Below are 26,639 nucleotides of genomic sequence, written 5' to 3' on the forward strand. Positions count from 1 at the left end.
ACAGCTTCGATCGCAGTACGTTCAACAATTCGTCGCACCTGCTTCTCATTTTCCTCCTCCGTGTCCGGAATCGCGAATACTCGGCACGATACAGGACACGGATGCGGGAGGTACAGATAAAGAGACGCAAAGGAGTTTCGCGTCGCCGAAGGAAGTTCGCGGCGCAGGGATTACGCAAAGCCCGTCTGTGTAATTTGCCTAACAACGTAATAAGTGACTCCTTGCTTACTTTGCGCGAACGGTATAATCGCGACCGCCCGCCGCGGTCCAAGGGACGACCTCCCCTCGTCCGCCGTCGGATTCGAAGTGTCATTATAAACGCGGCCGTAAATCACAATAGCGTTGTGATTTACGGGCGCGGGCTCGAACGCGAGTCTCTCTCATTGAATGCGATTTCTCCCTCTTTCCCCCCTCTCCCTCTCTATTTCCTAGCTGCGGATTGCGATTCGCGTATCCTTCAAATCCCGGACTTCCAACACGTCTGTAATCGGATTTCTTAGATTCTTCTTTCTCGATCGCGCAAATTAGGGGTACGTTATTTAACGTATTCGAAGCCGCGAAACTTCGGTAAAATTCGGCATGTCGAAGTGCCGAAACTTCAGGTATAATTTCTAGCCTCGGTGCAAATTTCTCGCGTTAAAATTGATCGCAGACGCGTCGTTTCCCGAGAGGCGCAATAAAAAGACCATATTGATAAATTTTCTGCGTCTGGAGGCTGCCTCTCGATTTGGAAAATACGACAGGAAATCGCGAGTGCCGACGACGCCGTTTGTACAGCACTGTAAACAATCGCTCGGCGAGGTTACAGGGCGCGAGTAAATGGTATGTAAACCGTGTGCCAACTTCACCCTTGGCCTCAACCCTGGCCAAGTATCCCTCACCCATTGTCTCCCTCGCTCACTCTCTCTCTCTCTCTCTCTTTCTCTTTCTCTCTGTATCTCCTCGCACTCCGCAAACTCCATTAAAACATTATCCACGTGCCGATGCGCTCGGAAAATCAGACACGACTATCCAGCTTCCGCGGCGTATTGATATTACGTCCCACCACGTGCGTCCTCGTGCGGTTATACGTACACACATGTGTATGTGTGTGCACGCGCGTATGCATGCGCGCACCCAAACGCGAATCTCCATTCCGTGGCCGGGCGCGGCCCCGGGATCGACCGGCCGTCAGGCTTTCGGTTTTCGAAAAGGGTCGAAAGCCACCCCCGTAAACACCGCGGGATGTACATCCGTTAAAAAAAAGGAAGAAAAACGGAAAAAAAGCTGTCGATAGACTTGCGGCAATGTGGGCTTTCCGCTCGCGAAAATGTCGAAGAGCAACCCGCCGGGGGCGTCGGGCATAGCCGACACACAGCCGAGGAAATATCGAGGGGCGGCACATTCGCATCGCGGCACATTCGTAATCGCATTTGCCCCGGGAAGAGAGAAGAGATTTTACTCAAGAGCGAGCGTATCTCAACGATCACGATCGTCGGTATCCATCGCGCGGAAACGACAATCCGACAGTCGTCGGGCGCGATCGCCCCGGCCGCTTATTATTCGCCCGCCTAATGGAAGAAACGAAACGCTGCCAGACGCCGTGTTATGGGCAGCGTGAAAAAAAGACAGCACGGACAGTTCGTTGAGTTTTCGGTGATTTCGAGCGCCCGGCTCTCTTACTCTCTCCAGTCTCGCCGGCGAAAGCAAAGTGTTAGTCGCACCGAAAAAGTGCCCGATTCAAGTAAAATAATTGCTTCTTGGCAAATATTTACTTAGATAAAGTATTGTTTCAGCGTGACGATATTTGTGTATTCTCCAACACACTCCCCATGTAACACCAAATTTCAATGGGCCGTTTTTAACACAAAATTTTTCACCGTGTGAATTCTTTTACGTAATACCGCTGTAATAGTATTTTTTGTAATAACAGTTTCTAGTATTTTAATCTATATAGTTTTCTATGTAATAATATAAAGTACACCTGCCTCGTTTACGTAGAAAGAGAAATTATCGTTGTCGCGTACATGCTGCTGTTAGCGAACGAGTCGATCATAATAACATGATTTAAGCCGCCCTCTGAAAAATGGTTTATTTACCAAAAACCACGCGATATTTATCACGCGTCGAAGTAAAAGAGCCGCCGAGCGGGCAATGCGAGCGGGCTGGTTGTGACATCCGACGCGATTGCGAAGATGCAAATTTTTCGGTCTCGTTAATTTGAGCGCGAACAAAAGCGAACGGGCCGATCCGTTTAATTTTCATTCACATCGCGCAAATCGCGCGGGGACGTCGCCCGGGTATCGGATTACCGTCCCCCTCGATACGAGCCGGGACGTGCTCGCGGAAAAATTCGTTGACACACGGCGGCGCAACACTCTCGCGCACTCGGCGTGTCCGCGTTGCCTCCCGCCGCCAGCCGGTATTACGCAAAAAACAACGCGCGCGCGCGGCTGTCAGGGGAAATAAAACAAGGATCGGGTAAATAGCGACGGTCCGTAGATAATTCTGTTTTGTTTATCACTGCCGCGGGAAATGCGATTTCGTACGCCAGCGACTGACGCGATTTGTTTTTATATTCAACGTTCCCGGTCCGCGTGATTCTCCGGCGCGCGGTTATGCGTGCGTAATTCAACGGTGCCGGCGCTATCTTGCGCGCTCTCTCCCGCAAAACAGGGATTATCGATTCGGCACCGCTGAAATTCGCGCCTTAATTAAGCGACTCCGCTTAAAGCCGGAGCGCGAGTTCGACACTGTCGTGCGTTTATCGCGCGATCTTAGAAATATGCTCAGGGCGAACAGGAGCGACGGGAGAGGACGGAGGATATGAAAGATCACGTCTGCAATTAGCAAGCCGTCTTTCGTGCGCGCGGGGAGATAATGTAGCGCGTAATCTCGGCTCGCCCGCGACCTAGGACGCAATCTAATTACCGCCATTTAATTGCGACTCGTTATTCTTAGCCCGGGCGATCTGTTCTCGCGCGATCTTTCATTCTAAGCGAGGGCGCGCTCCCCTCGCTCGTCCGCCGGCATCGCGTCGGCAGGGCCGACATTTAGGTGGCGAGATCGTCATCGCCATTTAATTAAATCGAAAAACCGGATAGTCATTAATGACAAGTGGCGCCCAATCGCGATGACTCCATGATTTTTATTGATCCCACGCTGGGCCCCGCCGCGAGGGTCGGGACCGCTCGCGAGGGCCCCTGAGGGTCCTCCCTCCCTCCCTCCCTCTCTTTCTCTCTCTCTCTCTTTTTCTATCTCTCCCGCCTTCCCCCGACTATCACAATGTGGCACCTACAACGACAATCACGGCTGGCAAAGGCCGATGGTCCCGCACGAAACACACCGCCTCCTCAATGTTATCGGCCTCACGAAAAGGAATCACGTAATGGATCCGGGGCCGCGACGACTTTCCCATCGACACGACAATGAGAGATTATCTGTCGGTCCCCGAATCCTCCGTCCCGAGAGAAAGGACCGTTCCCGGGGCCATTATTGATCCTCAATCATCTGGAACACCTTATAATAAATCCGTCCGATCGAGACTCGGAATCGCAACGAAGCTTTCGGCAGGACGACAAAATTGCCAATACAGCGCATAGCGATTCGGCACAGTAAGATATTTTCCGTTAAGTTCAACACATTTCACAAGTTCTAAACGACCCACTCAAATTTGTATGTTAATTTAACACAAGGTGAACGTTGACAAGTGTAACACAAGTGTAACAAATGTCAAAAATAAAGACAAAATTGTATAACAGTTTGATCGACATTGAAATATAAAACGTATTATTTTAACACTTACACATGTTGAACATCGACACAAAATATTAAGATAATCTAAACGCAATATGTCAAATTAACACGCGGGTGTGTGAAAAATTCCGCAAGAATTTTAACTGACTATTTTTCACACAAGCACAAAATGTTTTTCGCTATGTGCGGTCTGCGTTTCACCGGTCGGCCCACTTTGAAACAATACCGTCGTTACGAAGCTATAAATCGCAAATTTTTTTCCTCGGGAACGCTTCCGCAATCCCCCCTCCCCCTATAATTCCCGATCGAACCTCGGCCGTTGTCTCAAGAGACAGACGATCGCGAGGTTTCTCCCATCGACGTAATCGCGTTTCCGAGATTGAGAGCGAGCGGGTCGCCGATCGCTAATCCATATATCCACCTCAATTCCAGCCGATCCGGATCGTAAAGAAGGCGCGCGTACGATCGCGAAATCTCCGTCGGGAAAAATCGGCCGCGTTACTCCAATCTCTTATCGCGCGGCTCGTATATCGTCGAACGGCGCACGGCGACGGACACTTTCGATCGTCCGCCTGCCCGGCCGTTCGTCCGGCCGGCAAGTGCGCGGCGGTGAGCTCAGGTTGATGGCGAGAGACAGATAGGAAAGGAGCATTAACGCGCACACGTTTCGATTAACGTTTTCGTCGTATGCGAAACACCGCCGCCGCCGTACGGCGATACGATCTGCCGAGCCCGCGCTAAGTCTGCGGACTGTAAGGAGGTCCATAAACTTTCGTGTCCCGAGATAGTAATCGTCAGGTGCGAAAAGCGTGACGGTTCTGGAGGGAAAGCGCCCGTCCGTCCGCGCGGCCGCTGGTCCCTATGGATGGGTGTTCCCCACGACGACGCGATTCACGTCGGAGCTTAGGGGGAAGGAGAAAAATGTGGAACGGTTTCAAGTGTTGAAGGAAAACTGTAGTTTGGGATCGAAATATTGAATGAATAATCCGTCAATAATGCGGGCGCATACTTCTGAGAACATTAGCGCCATTAGTTATTAAGATAAAATATAATTCTGTTACAAAGGTACACACATTTGGGTCAAATCGAAGATTTGAGAAAATAAGGTGTTATTATATGGAACGAGCAGATAAGTTAAAGGAAAAACCTTTTTTCTTTTTATATGATAAGCTTCTTATAATATTTTTATGTTAGAAGCTTCTTATTATTTCAACCTTTTCGATATATTTCTATACAGACGAGACAATACGAGAAAAATGGTTAAATTTTATCTTCGCGCTACATCGCACTTTTGTAAAACAGAATATATGGCCGTTTACATGGCCAAACGCTGCGTCATTAACACCAGCGCTTTCGAGTGGCCTAAAACGGAGCCTAATGTTTCCAATGACGTGTAATTTTTAATTTAATTCAAACTACCGACAGTTTCAAGCGATGTTTTTAGCGCAATTGCGAATTCCACGTCACAACCCCGTTCCATATTTACGTCCCTTCCCCCACGTACGAGCAGTTCTTACACGCGAAACCGCCGTCGTCGTTCGGCGATTTCGTGTCCAAGAAAGCGTCGATGCTTTTTGCACGAGTGCGCGCGCGATTGCCGACTGCGATTATTACAACGCGATGTCGAAGCGCGGACGATGATCCGCTTTTGCTTCATTAGAGGACGGTGCGCGCACTCGAGGTAACAATAAATCTCCGGCCTTATCGACTCGCGACGATTAACGATACGCGTCGATTTGTCATACGTTTATCCGGCGCTCATTACGCGCGATCTATCGGCCGGCCGATCTCTCGCGCCGCGCCGGCGAGCGGGGTACAGTTATTAATTCATGACGGAAGGGTGGGTGGTATGGGGGACGAACGAGCGAGAGGGTAACCGATATAAAATGCATCCTTCGTGCTCGTGAGCGCGCGTGTTCATTCTTTCGATATCCGATGGAGGCCGATGGATCGCCGATAAACGGCCGAATCGCGATGTAATGATTCCGTTACACGCTGAAAAAACATTTTGTACTTGTGTTAAAATCGGTCCTTGCTCAAATTTCTTTTTTGTTAAATTTTTCACATACCCGTGTGTTAATTTAACATATCACACGGCAGAAAATGTTGTGTTCGAAACAGTCCGCTGAAATGTTTGTGTTACTTTAACAAGTTGAATATGTTAAAAAGTAATATGTCAACAAGACAAATATGTTTATTTAACATATAATGGTGTACTTTTGTGTACATATTCTCCGTGTTGGAGTAACAATTTCACCGTTTTTTTACACAGAATTCTTACTGAGTACGCTTATGTTATTTCAATATACATACCTTATGTTGAATCAATATTCAACATGCACATGTTAAAATAACATTTTTTTTACACAATATCGATTAACATATTATAATTTTATGTTAATTTTTCACATATTTGTGTTGCTTTTTAACCTTCAAATATTCACCTTATGTTGAATCAACACAAAAATCCGTGCGAATCGTTTGGAACATACGAAATGTGTTAAATTTAACATTAAATACAGTGTATATGTGTTTGCGAGCGCGCGTGTTCATTCTTTCGATATCCGATGGAGGCCGATGGATCGCAGATAAACGAGACTGGATCGCGACGTAATAGTTCCGCTAGAAGCGAGCGCGCTCGATAATTATTGCGCGAAATTTCGCATGCCTGTTCCTCCCCCCCATCCTCCCCGCCTCTTGGTATAATAACGCGTGCATTGTCGAAATCGAGTAACGCGTCGTATTGTCGCAGTCACTCTTGAACGAAGAAAGAATGCCCGGGTCCGTCGTTACTCTGGTGTCCCGCGTGACGTTTAATTAATCATCGCGCCGTCCTCGCGGCGTTACCGCGGCCGAGCCGATTTCACGTACGCCACGCACCTTGCATCGAGATATACTTATGACCGCTCACCTCCTTCGCAATCCTAACTTTCTCTCGTAACGTATCAAAGTGCAACTCGAATCGGATTACACGAAACTGCAACCACAAAGTAGCGTGTACTCGAGTTTCACGCGGAATCGCCCCGTTATCATTCCGAGAGCCGGCGAGATCCGTCGCGATAATTTCGCGAACACGATAATACCGGACCGAGTTCGACACCGTCGTACATCGCGATGTTCCCTCGTCGTTACACATTGTATCGCCGGGAGATCCCCTCAGCCTGCTGGGCCGGGACGGTCTTCGTACGAGTGTAGACGCGGTACGTCGAGGTCGACGACGACCACGGCGGCAGCAGCAGGTTGATGGATGCCGGAGTCTCATGAGAAAATCCGAATGGAGGGGATCGGCCGCGCGACTCGTCGTACTCGTCCTCGTATAGCCTGGCATATAGTGGTGGCACGACTCTAGCGGCGGTACCCGACCGGCGGCGACGGCGGAGGCGCCAGCGGTGGTAGTAGTAAACGACTACACTAGTAGTAGTAGTAGGGTCGACCGGGAGTGGGGACGGTAGGTCCGGTCGCGAGAACAGGTGGGGATAAGTAAGTACCTTCGGTGCCACGGCGACCCTAGGTTGCCTCGACGATACCGGAGACAGAGAGACCGAGGGAGAGAGAATGACAGAAGGGCGGAGGGGGGGCCCGCTCGAGGGGACGACCGAGCGACGGTGCGAGCGAGAGGGAGGAGGAGGAGAAAGAGAGAAATCGAAGGACGGTCCACCGCGAGAAAGAGAGACACGAGAGACGCGAACGGAGAAAGACGAGAGCGTGTGCGGGGGTGGGAGTACCCGGAGCTTGTGGGACACTGGTGGGGCGCGACAGAGGGTGGGATGGAGACACCACTGGTGGGAGAGAAAAGGGGGACACAGAGGACGGTTTGTCCACGTTCACCCACCGACGCACACGCTCGTACACGCGCGCGTGCACTACCGGCAAGTAAGCTCCATCTGACCTCTCTCTTTTACACTTGCCTGTGTTCCAGCGCTGGCGCGACTGTCAAGTATTCACCAGCAGCAGCAACAACAGCAGCAACAGCAGCAGGCTCAACAGCAACGGCTCGGCGGTGGTGGTTCCGGTGGTGGGGATGTCGTCTCCAGCCCTCGTGCCACTGGTAGGGAGGACAAAAGCGTCGTAGGGAGGGTAAAGCACCCGGCGACGTCGACGACGACGACGACGGTACCCGCGGCGGGCGGCGGAGGGGGTGTCGGCGGAGGTGGCGGCGGTGGTAGTGGCGGTGGTGGTGGTAGTGGCAGTGACAGTGGTAGTGGCGGCGGCGGCGGCGGTAACGCTGGTGGGGAACGTAACGGAGGCGGTGGTGGTGGTGGTTTCGCCGGTGGTGGTGGCGAAGTCGCGGAGAAGGAGGAGAGGCCACCGGCTTCAGAGACTGTCGAGCCGACGGCCGCGTTTGACGTCGCATCCCTCGTACTCTACGGCTCGCGCGCACTGCCGATACGCCTTAAGATCTTGCTCGATCAATTGTTCAACCAGTTGCCCCCCGCGCAAGTGACGCGTCTCTTAGCTGCCTTCGGCTGGACCCACGAGGATTACACGCGAGGATACATACTGCAGGTGAGTCGACACGCCGAGTCTCGCGGACGCGCGCGCCTTCGCTCGCGATCTTCCGTCCGCCGTTTGTTCGCGCGCGCGAGGCCATCGCTGAGCGGAAAGAGAGAGAGAGAGAGAGAGAGAGTCCCCTTCGGGGATGTTTCCGTGCTGCATTGTGAATTCGCGACGATATGCGTGTGCACCATGTGACGAAGAGGACTTTGACGCACGCGACGACGGACTCACTGACGTTTCGCGTGCGCGATCGTCAGCTGCGAACCCGACGCGCCTACGTGCGTAAGTATCACGGTTATGACTTTTGGATTACCCCCAGACGAGAGACGGCCGCTCGGGATGATTATTACATTTCGGTGACATCTTCGACGAGTAGGTGTCAGGCGACAACCTTTGGCAAACGCGGCGGGTCCTCGCGCGCTGATCCGGGTCGATACCGCGCGCGCGGGTGACCTTTTAAACTGTCGTCGCGAAGTAAGTTGCATAAGTCGTCTCCCTTGTCGTCGTCGCTCCGGCCACGAGTGATATTTTACAAGCGCGGTGATAAATCGGTTCTTAAAGTTAATGCAGGAACACAGGCGTCGACGAGCGCATCTCGCCGTGTAGCCGGTCGGTCGAAGGGATAAAATCGCCAAACGTGAGAATCATCGCGTGACGAATTGTGACGACCGGGCGACGAGAACGACGAAGACAGTGAGATCGGAGTTGAACAGTGCGTCAAAAGTGCATCGTACGTAAGTGTCAGTGGTGCGGCGACGTCGGACGGGCTGGAGTACCTGCGCGGTAACATGTAAATCCAAACGGGAATACCGTCGGACGCATCCGCTACGTCGGGGAGAAGACGGAACGGCGAAGGAGATCACCGGGGAGGAGGAGGAAGAGTCGAGTGAGATCGGCCCGAGGAGAGATGATTCGGAACGACGTCTGATCGGATCGACCAAGTGACGGTTTCTCGATTAAAGAGAAGGACGGCAGGCAAAATGGAAGAAACAGAGATTAGCCGAAAACACCGAGTTATCGGATGTGTTGCCGCAGTGGATTCGCAGTGCTGCTCGCAATTTGAAGACGATCGGCGTACAGTACTGTTATAATAACGCGATGTGCACCGATGTGGACGTCGCTTTCACGAGTTGTACGTGAAAATGTAGCTACATACGTGAAAACGTATGTAAACAGCAACATTTCACATATACGTTCTATATACATGTATGACTGTGTTCAAACTATAGCGGCGTCCGCCATCGTATCGCGCGCCGCATCTGAAATTTGGTGTTTCTCTCCTTCGGGGATTACGTTTCGTCTATGCGCAGAACCGAGAACGGCCACCTCTCGATCGACTGTTTCCTCATCGATTACGTATCGAGCATGATTGAAGCTGTTTCCGTCGCCGTGGGTCATCGCTCTCCCTCGACTCGCCCGGCGAAGAAGCGGAATTATGGACTGTCCTTTACTCGATAGTGCGCGTCGATCAGTGATAAGAGACTTGAAACATCCTCGGTCTCTCTAGACGGTAACTTCTTTCTACCAGTGGTGTCAGGATGAGATTGCTACGTCGTCGTTGAAAATTGTGCGGTATGTTCGGACCACTCGTCATCGAGAACGGGAAAGGTTCGTCGAGGAAAACCGTCCGCGTGAGAAATCACGGCGGGAACGCGCTAGAAATGTCGAACGGCGAAAGAAATCCTCAATATCGCTCTCGCGTTAATTGAGATGACTCTTAATAGATGTAGGTGACGCTGAGTATGAATCGCCGCGGCCGTAATCTCCGCTCGATGATCGCGCGACCGTTTAAAACGCAATCTGTGAGTGAAAACGGGCAACGTTACTTAGGATGCACGAAGTTGTAAATCGGGACGATCTACCGGCGATAACGATCGAGCAGACGAGATCTCCTCCGCGAGATGGGATCTATCGGGACAATTACCTATAATTTGTGCATTATAGAGGCATCTGTCTCGCATGGCGACACGCGCGCGCCGGTTAAAGCGCGATCCGTGAGTGACGATTAAAATAGAGATGACACTACGGCGAGCGACAAAGCAACGCTTCATCCCGACGTACCCTGCCGCGCATCATTATCGTGCCGATCTCGATGATGCACCGGGAGATAATCGCCCCGCGGTACACTTTTACATCTCGCAAAAAAGTCCATTTTATAAACGTGACACGTCGCGCGCGACATGCAACTCGGCAGCGACAGAACGAAGACGAGAGACGCTTCATTGGCAACGCAAACCGCAACATATCCGTCTCTCTCTCTCTCTCTCTCTCCGCGGCATGCTCTCCATGACGATAATTACCGCAGTCTCGATCGCGATGACACATCGAAGTAATCGCGAAAAGGAGAATTTTTACAGCTAAGACAGCTCGCGTGACATATGACACCCTCCTCGTCTCGTCCTTGGATGCTCCGAAACACTCTCGCGAGGCGCGCGCGTTAGTCTCGCGAGGCGCGCGTTAGGAAACGGGGAGTATCCGTGTAAACTGAATTGCACCGATGTCGGCGTGAAATTAAAACGTACGGGAAACCGGTTTCTCTCTCGGACGTTGGTGCGTACGTACACAACGGCCGGCGCTGCCACCGCGCGCGCGATGCGCTTTATCCGAGCGGCTCCGCAAAGGCGCGGACAGTCCGTGTCGTGTACGCGAGGAGCGCGTTGGAATATAATCGGGACAAATTTCAGTCGCGGGGGGACGAAGCGGCAGGCGAGAAATCTCTCGGAGTGTCGCGAGAGCGAGAGAGCGCACGCGATCCGCGGGGAAACCTTGGAAGTTCCTCTCCGAAACGGAATCGTTACCGTCGAGAGTATACAGCGGCACGTGCGGACGGCGCGTACGCGTGCACACGCCTTCCCGTCGTTCCGTTTGCCTTCGTCGTCGTCCGGCGAATTTCAAGCGAAATTTCAGCTCGTTAGAGCTCGCGTGACGATACACTTCGGAAGTCTATTAGCTTCGTACTTCTCCACGGGTACTCGGGGCCCGTTTGTGTACTCCTCGCTTTATAGGTGTCTCGTCGCCATAAGCGAGTCGGACGAAGACACGCGATTATCCGGGATTCGTTCGTAACGGGTGTGTGTCGAAACAGCGCGTCTCGGAGTTGTCGCGTCTTTGACGAAACGCGCTGCCCGGGAATGACGCAGGTCTCTGAGTCGTGGTTGTGACAGGAGCGAATTAACACACTGGCTCTAACACGGAGAGTGTTTTTCTAAGTGCTCCTTTTGGCTACTGTCAAATTAATGTGGCATTGTTTGACACCCGCGGGGCGAACAAGGTGGCTCTCTCTTTCCCCGAATCCTAGAATCTCGCTTCTGCGCCTCGAAATATCCGTCACTCCGCTCGGACAATTTTTCAACAACCGATATGCATTACCGGTCGTGATTTGTGTAATTTACGATCATTATGGCGCACGTGGAGCGAGCACTCAGTCAGAGTCCTCTGCTGGTCTTTTTCGCTCCAAACTTTCGACCTTTTCCGAATCTTTCCCCTGGGAGTAGACGGGATTTTATGCGGAGAAAAAACGTCGATCCGTCGCACAACGATCGACGACAATACCGGAGAGATACGTGTCGTCACAGTGTGTGTGTGTGTGTGTGTACAAATGTACCGTCATCGAATATCGATCAACTGTGCGATTCCGCTGGATCTCCGCTTATTAGGAGAATCACGACTCGTCGCGGAATACGATCTAAGTATCCCGACCTACGGCGCCGATTTGCAGGAAAGTCGGGCCGCCTGGAGCGTCCGCTTTTGGAATTTGCATTTCCGCGAGTCGAGAGCGTTTTCGCGGCCGCGAGCGAGCTGCTTTACGGTTCATTACGGAAACGCCATCTCGCCGGGACTCTCCACCTAATCACGGTATACGACGCGAAAGTATCGCCGCGCGGAGGGGGGAGGGGCAGATCCGTCGGAAATTAAGAGCTCGTGCCGCGCCGCGGATTTGCATCTCCTCTCTTTACCGCGTCTGGCGAACTTTTTGCGGTCGAGCGCTACTTTACGGCTCGTTACCGGAATGTGTCTTCTCCCCGGGAGACCCCGCGAAGTGTCACGTCGCGATCTCCTGTGTGAAACCGCGAGCCGTTTTCGACGCCGGTCCGCTTCTCCGCGGCTTTTCGGAATCTATGTCGCAAGCGGCGGACGCGCTATCGGCATCTCCGTCACGAGCCGCGCAACTCCCCAATCACGATTCATAGCACAGAAGCGTCGCTCCGGAGCGGCGATCGCCGGGTTCCGCCGCCGGGCGTGCGAATTATTCGCGACGGTCCAACGCCGCGGAGAGAGATAGACTCTCTCTCTTTCTCTTCGGAGCCGTTGGCGCAATCCGGATCGCCGGATACATAGCGCAACAATCGTCGCACGACGAAAGCTTGACTAACGGAGCGCACAACCGGAATCGCCAGACATCATCCCCCGTATCACGATCCGAGTGACGGAGCGAAGGCGTTTCCGAGCGGGGCGAGATCGAACGACCGGTCGAATTCGAGAGAGAGAGAGATTATTCCGGATCCGCGCCCGTGACGCTCGTCACGAGTGTCGCTTCGCGGGAACGATCCGCGAGAGCTCTCGGAGAATCGTTCCGGATTAGCATCTCGCTGGCGAAATTTTCGCGGTCGAGGGTCGTTTTATGGCTCGCTACGTCGGCGTGCCTTCTACGAGGCAGCGCACCGTTCAGCCGGGGACCGTCTTCCTCGTCTCCTTCGTCATGGCGCGAACGTGGAAACGGTAAATCACGGCTCGGCGGACGGGCCGAGGGAGAGAGATCGCGAGGGAACGAGCGTTTCTGCTGGCCAATTTCGCACGTTGTTGCCAGCAGCCTCCGCTGCAACGGAAGCGGTTGCAGCGACCTGGTCGCAATGGCGAAATCAAGTGGGATTTTACCGGGGGCTGGCCGGCTGCCGTCGACTCCGCAGCTTTACGACGGATACCGCGATGGAGGAAGAGGCGACTTAGGAACGCGAAACCGCCTCCTTGCGCGCCGTGGCAGCGCGAGATTTACGAGCGAGTTGCGCGAGTCTCTGGACGAGCGAGCGAGCGAGTCGCCGCCGCGAGGATCCGCGTCCTGACGATCGCCGAGGAAGCGCACTTGACCTCGCGCGAAAATACGGATCGGGCAAGCGCGGCCCCGCGGTTATCGAAAGGGCGTTCCGCGGGGAAACGATGAAGACTATAGTCTGAATGTAATCCGGGCTTCGTCTGAGAGAAACGTAACGCGTCTAACGAGTGCGCGATAAGTACGCGTGGAAGATCCGCGCGAAGATTTATAGGCGAATCGGTGTAGTCGCGTAACGCGTTGCGGATGTAATCCGGGTGGTCGATGTGCACGCGGAGAAAACGATCCCGTTGGTGAAACTGAATTTGCCGTCGGCCGGGGACCGGACGAAAGGAACTCGATTGTACCTAGAGAAAAAGTGCCAGATTCAAGTGAATGATCATTCCAGCGCTCTTTGGCAAATTTTCACTTGGATCGAGTAATATTGATTTGATCCGAGTGAAATACTTTCCAAATGAATTATTCGAGTAAATTGATTTACTCGACTTATAAGTGAAATTTATTCAACTCGGGTAAAAATGTGCCAAAGAGTATTGCAGTAATTATTTACTTGGATCCAGCGCTCTTTTACTCTCTGTACACACGGAGAAAAAATTACTTGAAAATTTATTCGCAAGAGATACAATTTAATTCTGTGGAAATAAACCTTATATGCGGCAAGAGAAAACAAGAAAATACATTCTCGAATACGTTTTCCTCGGTGTGGGGAACAGAAAGATTTATGTAAGAGGTTTCTATCCCGTCAGTCGCCCTCAGTCGAGTTTCAACCGAGTTTTAATACAGCCGAACCGTTCTCAGTCCCGATAACAGAAGCATCATTTCTCGTCACCGAGTTATCATCCGCTCCCTATTCAGTTGCAAGAACCGAGTTCTCTTTTTCGTACGCGCGACATCACGATCTACGATGTCACGTATCTCGGCGCCAAAGAGCCGTGAAAAGGCCGGCAAGCGTGACGGACTCCTCGACGCTTCGGCCGATGATCGCCGGAATGCGCCTGTTCCGAGAGAAACCGAAAGTTTTCCACGATCGCTCGTAAAGGCCGTTCCCGCGGCGGGTAAAAATCGAGGCGCGAATCCGAAAGCACCAAAGCAGAAATTGCAATCGGGCATCGCCCGAATTCTCTCTCGTGTGCGCGTCTATCGAACGTACCGCGCGCGCAAATCGCAGACGTAATTCCCCGAAATGTATACGCGAGAATCGAACGTAGATGAATTTATCTTCCGAGTATTATGTGGAAACGAACGTGTCGCAATCGCCGATAACGCCTCGTTCAATGGGCGAGCTGCGAAAACGATTAACGTCAACGTGAGATTTTCGTGCGCACCAATGATAGCGATATCGAGGACGATAACGATGTTATTAAGAAACAATAACTGGCACGTAGACTCTTTCCCTCTCGTGCGCGGCCGGATCGAAACGGGAACGCTCGATCGCGTGGACGTTGATTTGAATATCCCCGCCGCGAACACGTATAATACATATCGGGACAATTCTCGGCGCGACGCGTGCGAGTGCATCATTCGCGAAGTACCTGCCGATCGGGCAGAAGCGTCAAGGACGACGGCAAGGAGTCCTTCACCGGTGGTCCGGCAGTCCCCGAAACCCGTCGAGATCGCCCGACCCCAGGATCGATCGTCGTCGTGAAGCATCGCGGGGAATCGTAATATCGAAAGTGGCGACGTAAAGCAGACAAGGGCCGGGCAGCGGAAACCGGTAAAGATGGTAGCCCGGAGCCGATCGACCTGTCATTACTCCACCTCGATGGGAGCATGAGCCAAAACCGTAAATTACAGAGCGTCTCTCTTTCTCGGCGAGCGGAGACGATTCGAGGGTACGAGAGTGTTTGCCGGATGAGAGGAGAGCATCGGTCGCTCGAGCGGAAACGCAAAATCCGGCGCGCGCAATCGGCGAATTAAAAGTTCGACGTGCCATTTACCGTGGCTACCGAAACGATCGAGTCCGATTGACGACAACGATGACGAGGCGAGACGAGGAAGACAAACAGGAAGAGCCGAATGGAAAGGAGATGAGATAAAAAGGGAGAAAAGGGGAGAGAACGGTCGAGGATCGAGAGGCCAATATGAGAAAAATTACAGAGTAGGCGCTCGACTTCGGACGAAAACTAAGATTCCATGACATTATCGAAGGCGAGCCGCGAGAATGTATCCCCGTGATAGCGGACGATAGCGATTCCCGGGGTGAAAATAAAAGTTCCGGACGAAGGGTGATTTCGTTAGGAGACGATCGCTTTTGCCGAGACGCGGCGTATCCTCTCCCGAAAGTTGAATAAATTGCGCGTATCTTATGCACGCGCGCACACACACACACACACACAGAAATTTCACAGTGCACCACGCACTGATAGAAAATTATACTTAGTTTCGGCGCACAACATATTTTATAGTGGCAGCAACATACAAGATTATTGACCGCTAACACCATAGTAACACTTGCTAGATAAATGATTCCCCCGACTATCTTGTAGTTAAAGGGTGCGTTTAGCGCCGAAACTATAATTTTCTATCAGCGAAGGATCATTTGAACATCGCTGCTCTGCATATAGACGTATGGAACATAGACCTTCCCTTATTTCGAACGTATCGCGTTAATACTATATTTATAGATATACATACCATGCGATTAAACTGAAAAAGTTCCAACCGCCGAATGACAATCTAGGTACTTGGAATATTAAGGAATGTTAACTCACACAAGTTTGAAGTAACAACTATTGACAGCTTAAGATGCGCAACTTTCAAGTGCGCGTCTCTTTCAGCTGTTCGAATGCTCCGAGAGTGACGGTTTCAACGAAGACGCGCGATCGGCGTATCAAAATTCCGGCCGCGTCGAATGATACATCGTGTTGGTTCGCATCGCAACGACGGATACCGTTACCCCCGCGATCGCGGACACGGCTAATCGGCCACGATTGGCCGCGATGTCTCACGCATCTCGCGCGGTGTTCCCGTGGACCAGCACGGCGACTAATAACGACGGGACGGGAAACGCGGTTTCGTTCCACATGGCGCTCCGCACCGGCGGAACTCTCGGGGGGAACGAGAACGTGTGCACACACATGCGTGCGCCGTTTTCGGGGGGCGTCCGGCGCCCGGGGCGACCGATCCCCGGACGAATTACCCGACGATAATGTCGGCGTTAAACGCGCAAGATCGAACGATCGGACGTCACATTGTTCATACTTGGACGTCGCGTATTTACCGGGGCCGCGTCGCTCGCGGCCGGAATAAGTTACGACCGCGAGTAATGGCGCGAGAGCCGTGCGTGCTCTCTCGGCTCTTTCGGGACTTCCGCTCTCTTTCCCGCCGATTTGTCACGCATTCGCGCGTCCGACGACGAACGGCTCCGAGTTTTGTCAATACGATCGCGCTCTTCGTCGCGGTTTCGGTACGTACGCCGCTTGGTGATTTTCGCGGGAGCCGCGCGGGAGAAAACGAGACGCGACAAATGCCCCGCGAGTAGAAAATAGACCGGTCTTGTGTATCGCCGCTCGGCGTTTCTCTCGGCGACGCGTCGTCGCCGGAGAACGTATACCCGCGACGTATCCGCGAGCTTCCTCGCGTGAGCGAGAGCGCGCGCAATCTCCGAGAAAATCTGTAAAAGCAAAATCTCGAAACCGCGGGGACGGACCGAGCGAAAGGCGCCATTTTCCCGGTCGCCTCGCTCTCGTCACCTCGGTGAAACTGCGCCGTTGCATTGAGGTTAGATTTTACGACGCGACCGAGCTAGCCTCCTCGTCGGATCTATTCGCGACTCCGCCGACGGTTTTCTCTCGCGCTCGATCGTCGCATCGTCTAACGAGAGCGCGCGAGTACGAGGCGAAGTAAAACGGCGCAGTTGCGCCGTTGTTTCGCGACAAAGAGGCCCCGGCTAGAGAGTGATTCCGAGAGAGGAAGAGGTAGAGAGCGAGACAGAGAGAGAGAGGGAGAAGGAGGACAGAGGATAGACGCAGGTAGCTGCAATCTAATTTAGCGGCGGATATCCACGCGAGATCTTTACGATTTCTACCCACGAATAAGACAGGGCCCACTTAGCGTGAAATCATATGCAGTGTCCAGTCACGGATGCCATTGCCGTCGTAGCCGCCACCGACGCCGTCTCCTCCACCTCTCCGCGCGCGCGTTGCTTCTTTCGCGGTGAAAACCGAACTGCGTCGTAGCTGCTGCGCCGCCGCTCGCGTCGCCAGATAGCGCCACCGACTGGAACGGGCCGCGCGCGACGCGCGAGATACGTTTCGTTGCCGCGGGAAATTGCCGTCGTTAATATTCGATGGATTAACCGATACGCGATTGCGAATTGTTTGCCTTTAATTTGACGCGACACGCAATTATCCCCGCGGTAATTATCGCTTTCCACCGTTTCTTTTCCACGGGAATCCGCGGAAATAGAGCGACGAGCGTTCGTTCGTCCGTAAACGTGAAAATCGTCCGATATTTGGTCCGATTTCGCTCGATCACTCGAATTGCGCGCCTCTCGGCGCATTTTTCCACCCGTCGACGGTAGAATCTATATTTGGAGTACTCGAGTACCCTCTCTTTTATAAGCCACCTCAAAGCGAGTCATCGGGGACGCAGAAACACGCGGATTCTCTCACCGTACGTAATGCTAAACGTGCGACTTTAAGTTACCGCCCGCTTAATACGAAAATCGCACTGCGTAGTGTGTTCGAAATAAAAAGAGAGGAGGAGAGGGGGAAAAAGAGAGAGAGAGAGAGAGAGAGAAAAATCGTAATGAGCGAACAAGTAAAACGAGGTTTATCTTACTTCTTCTCGGGCTCTCGTAATTATCCGTTATGCAATAACGCGGTAATGGTTCGCGTCGTTCTTGACGCCTCCTTTATTCCCGGGTATACCCCGGCCACCGAAGTTCCCAGGCCCGTCTGCGTCGCGTTTCGTATATAATACGCGAAACGAACGTTCGGACGCACGCTATTATTTAAATTAATTACACCTATCCCTATCCGAATTTAATTAAAGGCGCACGAGCTCTTCCGGTGAGACAAAGGGAGTTCTGAGCGCTCGGCGCAATCGTCGCGTTGATTTCCCAAAGCCACGCTCGGGTCGAAATTTAGTGAGACCGTGATAACGCTTTATTTATTTATTTATTTACTTTTTTTCCCCAGAACATCGTCGATGAATTTATTAACAAATTTACCAAGCAACTTTCCAAACTTGTATATCGTGATAAACGACGCTCGATTTTGAAGTGGCTCAATGTCAAAGGCAAAAGTCGAGTGCAAATGTTTCGTCAATTCGCGAGTTCCCAAGGTACAACGCGACAATCGTGATATTTCCGGGAGGCATAGCAGGACTCGAGAATAAGGCGCGTCTTTGACCGTTCGTTGTCACGATTTTGCGCCCGCACGTTTCACGCCCATTTCGCGTCCCATCAGGCACGCGGGAGTACGCGGGAACGGTGGAATTCCACGCTGCGGAATTCGGCGCGGGAGGGAGGGAGGGAGGAGCGAGGAGGAGGTCGGAACGGGCCTCATTCGCGTGCGGGATTAAAATTCGAGTCCCACGGTATATACACGGTAGTCTTGCGTTCTCAGACACGACCGTGTTCGGGTCCTTTCACGTAAGGACGAGGGAGGCGCGTTTAAGCGCTTCGCGGAACCCTTTTTTCGTTCCTCCCCTAGAGCGTGTCACGCACGGCGTATATAGTACGGCCGCGGGTGAACGATGACGCACATCGTCGAATCTTTCGTGAAATAGCGGATCTATGGGAAGAGAGCGTCCGCGACCTTCGAGAGAGATCGCTCTCCCGAGGCGGGCGAAGGACGTGTCTCGCGAGAGGCGATTTCCGAAATCACGCGTCCTTCGCTTCTTTTCCCCTCCAACTCTGAGACCGGTGATCATCGCGCGATTTTTCATTAGGACGGAAACGCGAGCATTTCTACGCTAAGAAAAATGTCCATCGGATAAACCGATTAAATGGCTTAAACCTTCATCGGACGGAGTAAAAGCGCTTGATCGGATGAAATGATGAAATAATCGGACATTGTACTCGATCAGATGTGTTCGCTTGTTACCTTTCAATTAGATTATCCGTTCGGATATTTATCTCGGATATGAATGCTTTCAAATTAGAGGATCTTCACTTTTCACGAGTTCATGCTAGAGGAAAAGATTCACGATCGACTGCCGGAGAATCATGAATCTTACTCATCGCAGTTAGGAAAGCGTCCAGTCATCGGTACTTTTCTTAGTTGGACATGTTCGCTTTTCACATTTTCCTAGGGGGAACAAATTACACGATCGCTGGCGTTAGTCTCGATGGCGAGGAAGATCGACGAACCAGTTTCACTTTGTCCAATTTTCCGCTCGTGAATGCTCGGGAAGGACGATTCGTGCCGGAAGGACGTAACGACAATTTTGCAGGGATCGGAGTCGCGCGGTTTCGATCTCGACGCGCCTTTGCGCATCGAAGCGTGCAGTCGCGCACGAAGCCACACTCTGACGCGAACTTTCGATAGCGCAGGGTACTTTCGCGATACGAGATTTTGTCGCGCGTGCGAGTAGATCGCTCGATGATCGATGAGAGAAAAGGGACGCGCGCAAAGAACGGCGTGGCGGAATCCCCGTGGCGCGTAAAAATCCGGAAATTGCATACACGGACGATGAGCGAGCGAGCGAGCGCGTCTCGCGGGAGGGAAAAACGCGGCGCGGATACCATGAGAAACGGTGTGACATTACATTACACCGGCGCGCCTCATCAAACGATAATCTATGCGATCTATAAGAGAAATAATATACGGCGCGACGTCACAGCTGTCGCCGCCGCGTGAAGTTCGATTGCCGCGAACACAATGAAAAATCGGAAAATTACACTTCGCGACGTAACGGTACGTCAAACATTATTCATTGTCTCCCCCTCCCCCTCTCTCTCTCTCTCTATCTCTTCTTTCTCTATCCATATGGTTTCGATTATCCTCAATCGGCTGTTTGGATACCGTCGACTACGCGCTCGCTCGTTCGTCTCCTCGGCATTTTTCAGGGAAATAAATGTTCATTCATCCTCTATTTTCTACACATCCAATTGATACTCCGTGTCTCACGGCATCGCGTCTCTCTCGTGTACACACGTGTCCGACACACTGCGAAAGATAGAACACGCTTCGAATCGATGTCGATCTGTAGATCGTAGCCGCGTTACATACGTCGTTCCTCTCACTCCGACGACGTGCAGAATACGGAATTTCGAATCCGACGTCCAGAAGTGGAGATACACGGATAACTGTGTTTACTCCTCCAAAAAAAAAAGGGGGGGACGGGATGCTTTACAAATATAGATCGGCGAGATCGAGGCGCTCCATGACGGCGCGACGCGCCGAATCGGTTCTGCCGAAGGAAAGGAAAACTCTCGGGGGCATCTATTGCATATATATAATATATATCTGGCGGCGCGATCGCGCCGGCATTCGTCCGACGTTCTTTATTTGTGCGGTTGGCCCCGGGGCGAAAAATAACGACGTCGTTCCCGCGATCGGAGTGCCGGCGGTCACGAGAGTGTCCGCGCGCGGCGAAGCCTCGGCGAGTGTGTCTCTCATTGCCGGCTGTGTGCGTGCGCGATATATGCGGGTGGCGCGTGCGCGCGCTTGAAGAAATATACACGGGACGCGAAAAGCGTCGCGGCGCTGGGCGTCCTGCGTTACGTCGAGGTCCGCCGGAATGCGTAAATATACAAGCCGCGCGGCGAAGAGAAAGACGGACCGACCGACCGACGGACGGACCCGGGTTTGCGCATTTATAAGAAGCCGTGACTCCACCCGCGAGCGAGATACGTGGACCGTCCGGAACGAAGTCGGAAGCGCGTGTCTCTCGGCAGGATGCGTATCTCATCGTCGGGAGAGAGAGAGAGAGAGAAGGAGTAAGTCTTGGCTGCTCGTCAGCGACAAAGAGAGGAGGTCCTCGCCGGAAGCTTCGACGTTTCGTCATCCGGCGGCGATGAACGGTCGCGCGAACGAACGATGCGTGTGTATCGTTTCTCGGGGGGAAACGCCGCGATTCTTGACGCTCGTCGTCGTCTTGAGTCGTCGCTTCTCCGACTCCGTCGTTCCCGTTATGATTCTCGCCTTACCTTCTCGCCCGTTACGAAAAAGAAGCGGATTCCGGCGAGTCTCCGCGGAGCTCTCTCGGTCCGCTCGCGGGATGAGATTATTCATATCACCGTGCGCGCCGGCGTGTTTTTAGCGAGGCGCGATGACAAATCGCGCTGAGACCCGATCGCAAAAAGTGGGTCGTTAATAGCGGGTACCGGAGAAAGACGGATCGAGTACGTATCCGGCAAGATGCAAGGTTAAATCTTTAGCGCGGTTTAAGTGCAATCTCCCGCCGCTAACAGGCGAAGCAGAACTAATTACCCGCTCCATTAAGCGTCATCAATCAATCCTTTTTATTTATCAGCCGGTTTTTGCGCATACCATTTCACAAAAGTAACGGAACGCGCGAACGGGCATGCGCGGGACCGCCTGACCTTCTGCCGGTTGACAATCTAGGAAGCGTTTTTTCACGCGCGTATAATTACCGGCCGAATGAAAATGTAAGCGCGCTCCTCTCCGTCGGCCACCTTCTTCTTCTTTCGCCGCGTCGGCGATTTACGCGAATCGATTTCGCGCGACGATACCGCGCGCGTTCCTCCGGCCGCCGCGTGACGCGCGCGCGTTTGCGTCATTTCCCCCGCGTAAATTACCAAACGGCCACGTGATCGCGCCATCGGAGTTTACGATCGCGACGGAAGAAGAAGAAGATCATTTGTCTTCACGTCGCGCGATGTTGCATACGCGAAAAGCTTCGCTACGGATTATTCCGTTTCGACGGTAATTCGTCGACGAACGATCGCCGCGCGCGCGCGCGAGTATTCGCTTGGAAGCAGGACGGGAAAGTAAAGAGTAGTCATTTGTAACATCGTTATTATTACGAGTTATTTATTTGTTCTTTTTGTTTCTTTTCTTTTTCAAGTAACGGCGTCACTTTTCTTCCGTCAGTAACTGTGGCGCAGGTGTAACGGTAACGGATATACACCGAAGGGAATTATAGTTATCCCCGATCTCTCAACTATACTCGCTACAGTTTTAATCGCGAAAATAGCACTGTGCACACAAGGTCGTCACTGACGCTGTAATAGCACTTACCAGAAAAGCTCTTCTTCCGACTGCGATTCTTTCATTACGACGATTATGGCATTCGGAATACTACATGGGGGAAAAAAAGGCTCGGTCGAATCGACCAAACAGACCGAGCGCGTTCGAAGTTCTCACAAATGAAACTCGGCTCTCGCGGAAATGCCGTCACGCGTTGAATTTGTTCGTAAGGGTAAATCCGGTAAAATTCTGTTCTCGGTGTAATCTCGTCAGCATCGCACGAGGTATAATTGCGAATGGAAGGGAAACTCGGTGAAGAAAGTAAGGAGAATCGCCGAAGACGACTTTGAGGAAGGTTCCTCCGCGGCAGCTCAGAAGCAATCGTTCTCGCTCTCTTGTTCGCAGGACTCGCAGAACGGCCCGGTGCTGGACCGATGGAGCATCTGCTCGGCTGAGGAGGAGCCGCTGGTTCTGCAGCAGTTCCTCAGATTCGCCGAGACGCGTCCGTTCGTGCAGCAGTTGCTGCTGGCCGCCGGAACGCCGGGTACGGATGCTATGTCACCAAGCAGACGACCTTCGCCGCCGACGATGCCACTAGCACACCTGCCGCCGCCGTTGCACATGCTCCACTGCGGCCTACCACCGCCGGGTTCCCGGTTGCCGCCCCCGTTGCCGCCGCCGCCGCCCCCGCCGTCGGCCTCGCACCCCTCGATGTCGCCGACGGCGCCGAAGCACTACTCCTCGAGCGGCAATCCCGTGAGCGGCAGCCGGGCGAACTCGCCGCCGCGCACCTTGGACTCGCACCTGACGGTGTCGCCGTTGAACCGGCTGCAGAGCATGCAGCCCTTCGACTTCCGGAAGCTGGGCACTCTCGGGCTGCCGGCGTTCCCGCCGTTACCGCCGCCGCCGCCGTCCGCGGAGCAGCTGATGCAGAATCGGAAGTCGATGAGGAACCCGCAGAGTCCGCACAGTCCGCCGCACCACCACTCGTCGCAGCTGCAGAGGCCGCACATGCCGGTCGCGGCGCCGGTCTCCTCGTCGGCGTTAACGGCCTTCGGACACCCCCTGTCGGTCGCGGTATCGTCCAGCGCGCTACCGCCGAGCTTCCCGACGCACTTCCCGCCGCCGCCGTTGGGGAAGTCGCCGATCGCCGGGATCGGCAGCCTGAGCGTGCCCGCGGACGTGCAGAGCGGCGGCGAGAAGAGCAGCGAGTTCGGCTCGGAGGAGGACGAGGACGACGAGGAGAACTCGGACAGCGCGCTGAACCTGAGCAGACGGGACTGCTCGAAGCACGCCGGCGGCATGAGCGAGCGGCATCCGTTGCCGCTGCAAGCGGCGCCGTTGGGCAGGCCGCCCGGCATACCGGGTAGGAAGCCTCACTCCCCGGGTAAGCGGCCCGGCGGCCAGTGGGGCGCCGCGGCGAACATGCCGCCGAACCTCGGCACCCCCTTCATCAACCCGACCACCGGCAAGAAGCGCGTGCAGTGCAACGTGTGCCTGAAGACCTTCTGCGACAAGGGCGCGCTCAAGATCCACTTCAGCGCGGTGCACCTGCGCGAGATGCACCAGTGCACGGTGAAGGGCTGCAGCATGATGTTCAGCTCGCGCAGGTCGCGCAACCGGCACAGCGCGAACCCGAACCCGAAGCTGCACTCGCCGCACCTGCGCCGCAAGATCTCGCCGCACGACGGCCGCTCCTCGATGGCGCACGCGTTGGTGCTGCCGCCGCAGGTAGGACTGCCGGTGCCGGCGACCGGTCTCAATCACCTGCCGTTCGGCTCGTTTCCGTTGCTGACGCCGCCGCCGGACCTCCGCTCGCCGGCCTCGCTCTGCGCCCTCGACTTCAAGCACTTGGACCTCTCGTCCACCCCCGGCCGGCCGTACGACGAGGCGCTGCAGCAGAGGATGAACACCACCACCGCCTCGACGACGATACCGGCGGCGATGTCGACCGCGGCGGCCACCACGACGGCGCGAGCCTCGAGCGGCAGCGCGGTCTCGCCGTCCACCCAGGCGTCCTCCGTGCTCCTGCCGGAGGGCGAGGAGGAGGAGGACGACGATGACGGTGGTATCGTGGTGGTCGCCGAGGACGAGAGCAGCAATCTGCCGTCCAGGTTGCCGTTGCGCAACGACGACGACGAGCAGCCGGCGGACTTCAGCCTGGCGAAACGGCCGAAGCTCTACTTCGGCGACACCGCCGACGAGGATCTCGTCAGCAATCCCGACAGCAACGAGGACAACGACTCGATGGGCGGCACGCTCGATCAGCAGTCCTTCTCCGTGAGCCAGCACTCGCTCAACTCGAGTTCCTTCCACAGCCGGGGCGTGCGCAAGAGGAAGTCCCAGCACCCCACGAGATGCGCCGTGCCGGCCGAGGTGCACTCTTCGTCCACCGACGGCGACTCCTCGAACGACGAGGAGCACCAGCGGATTCAACGCCGGTGTCTGTCGGACGCGATGCCGGACTTCCAGAACCAGCCGGAGGACATGTCGATGTCCAGGCTCGAAGCGGAGGAGCGGAAGATGCTGCCCTCGGGCTCGCCCTCGAGGAATCTCAGGCCCGCCGGCGGCTTTCACGATCGCGAGTCGGACTCGCGCTCCCCGGAGGCCGACAACGCGGAGGATCTCCTACCTCAGGACGAGCCGCGGGACTTGAGCTCGAGGGCGAGCAGCGTGAAATCGCCGAAACGGCAGATCACTCCGGAACCAAAGACCGAGAACGCGCCGACGATTCCGAAGGATTCCGACGTTGTCGCGAGGGAACGGAAAGATCGACGGCAGAGCTCGGAGAGCGAGGGTGGCGAGACGCCGAGGGTGAAGGAAGAGAGGAACGTGAAGAGAGAACCCACCGAGACGACGACGACGACTACGACGACTACGACGACGACGACGACGACGACGACGACGGAGAAGACGAACGAGGAGGAGAACCAGCAGCAGGAGGACGAGGAGGACGACGATGATGAGCCCATGGAGGAGGTCGAGGAGGATGATGATGATGAGGAGGAGGTGGACGACGCGCTGCGCAATCAGGAAGGTGAGCGTCCCGATGATCCCCCCCGTGCCCCGAGCTCGGTCGACAGCCGTCCGACGACAGCCGACGACCTCTCCCACGACTCCTCGACCAACACTTTGCGTCAACTCGAGTCCTTGTCGCAGGGTCGGTGCGCGATGCCGTACGCCGAGACGCAGCGGGTGGCTTCGAGGTCTGGCCGCGGCTCTACCAGCCCTATCAGCCTCACGACCCACCAGGAGACCACCATGGACAACTCCTCACATGGCTCTCGTTCATCCAGCGCCTCACCCTCCACAGCGGCCATGGATACGGACAATAGCCTGATCACGTACGCGCGCTACGAGAACGGCGGCTTCGTCAGCACCCAGGAGGTGCCGCTCGACCGTGAGAACCCGCGTCGCTGCACCGCCTGCGGCAAGGTCTTTCAGAACCACTTCGGCGTCAAGACGCACTACCAGAACGTCCATCTCAAGCTGATGCACCGCTGCAGCGTGGACGGCTGTAACGCGGCCTTCCCGTCGAAACGGTCGCGCGACCGCCACTCGGCGAACCTCAACCTCCACCGGAAGCTCCTGTCGACCTCCTCGAGCCCGCCGCTCTCGTCCAGCCTGCCGCCGCGCATCGACGACCCGCAGATGAGCCCGTTGCTGCACAACGAGTTTCTCGCGAGACTCTACGCGGACACCGGGATGGGCGCGTTGGGCGCGTATCCGTTAGCACCGCCACCCGGCTTGCCGGTCGACCTGGCCGCGAGGATACCGCCGCCTCACCCGCTCCTCCTACCGCCGCACCTCGGCGCCACATTCCCCGGGCTCTCGACGTTCGCTTCTCACTTGGCCGGCTTGAACGGCTTCGCCCATCAGCACCTGAGTCACCTGACGAAACTCACTCAGGAGCAGAGCAGGCCGCCCGTCGCGGGCTCACCCGTCTCTTCACCGGGCTCGGACGACCGCAAGCTGGAGGAGGCTCGCTGCACCGTTCCCGGCTGCGAGCGCGTCTTCGGCTCCAGGGCGGTGCGAGACGCGCACTCCAGGGACCCACAGGCCCACCGCGACCTGCCGATCCTGTCCACCAGCAGCGGCTCGTGACCGATCTCCTCGTTCTGCGGCCGCGGACGCGACTATTATCCCCTACTGTGATGCCAAAATCCTAAACGGCGACTCGGCGCGGCCAACGCTCGGTCGCCGATGATCTCGCGGGCCTCGCGAACGGCGACAAGCTCCGGTCTCTCCCCCCCCCCCCC

At 54.6% G+C, this 26,639-nt stretch overlaps 1 protein-coding gene across 1 annotated transcript; it reads left to right on the top strand.

Annotated features, from left to right (window-relative positions):
* The first annotated feature begins 7,904 nt into the window (after positions 1–7,904).
* Positions 7,905–26,619, top strand: LOC106748886. Its single transcript, XM_014627802.1, has 4 exons — positions 7,905–8,241; positions 22,786–25,257; positions 25,307–25,417; positions 25,540–26,619. The coding sequence occupies exons 2-4, from the start codon at positions 22,936–22,938 to the stop codon at positions 26,482–26,484; spliced, it is 3,378 nt and encodes a 1,125-aa protein (XP_014483288.1). The 5' UTR covers positions 7,905–8,241; positions 22,786–22,935; the 3' UTR covers positions 26,485–26,619.
* Positions 26,620–26,639: the final 20 nt, after the last annotated feature.

This window comes from Dinoponera quadriceps, unplaced genomic scaffold (assembly GCF_001313825.1).
Source record: "Dinoponera quadriceps isolate SergipeBrazil2010 unplaced genomic scaffold, ASM131382v1 scaffold3271, whole genome shotgun sequence".
In the NCBI taxonomy this organism is placed as follows: domain Eukaryota; kingdom Metazoa; phylum Arthropoda; class Insecta; order Hymenoptera; family Formicidae; genus Dinoponera; species Dinoponera quadriceps.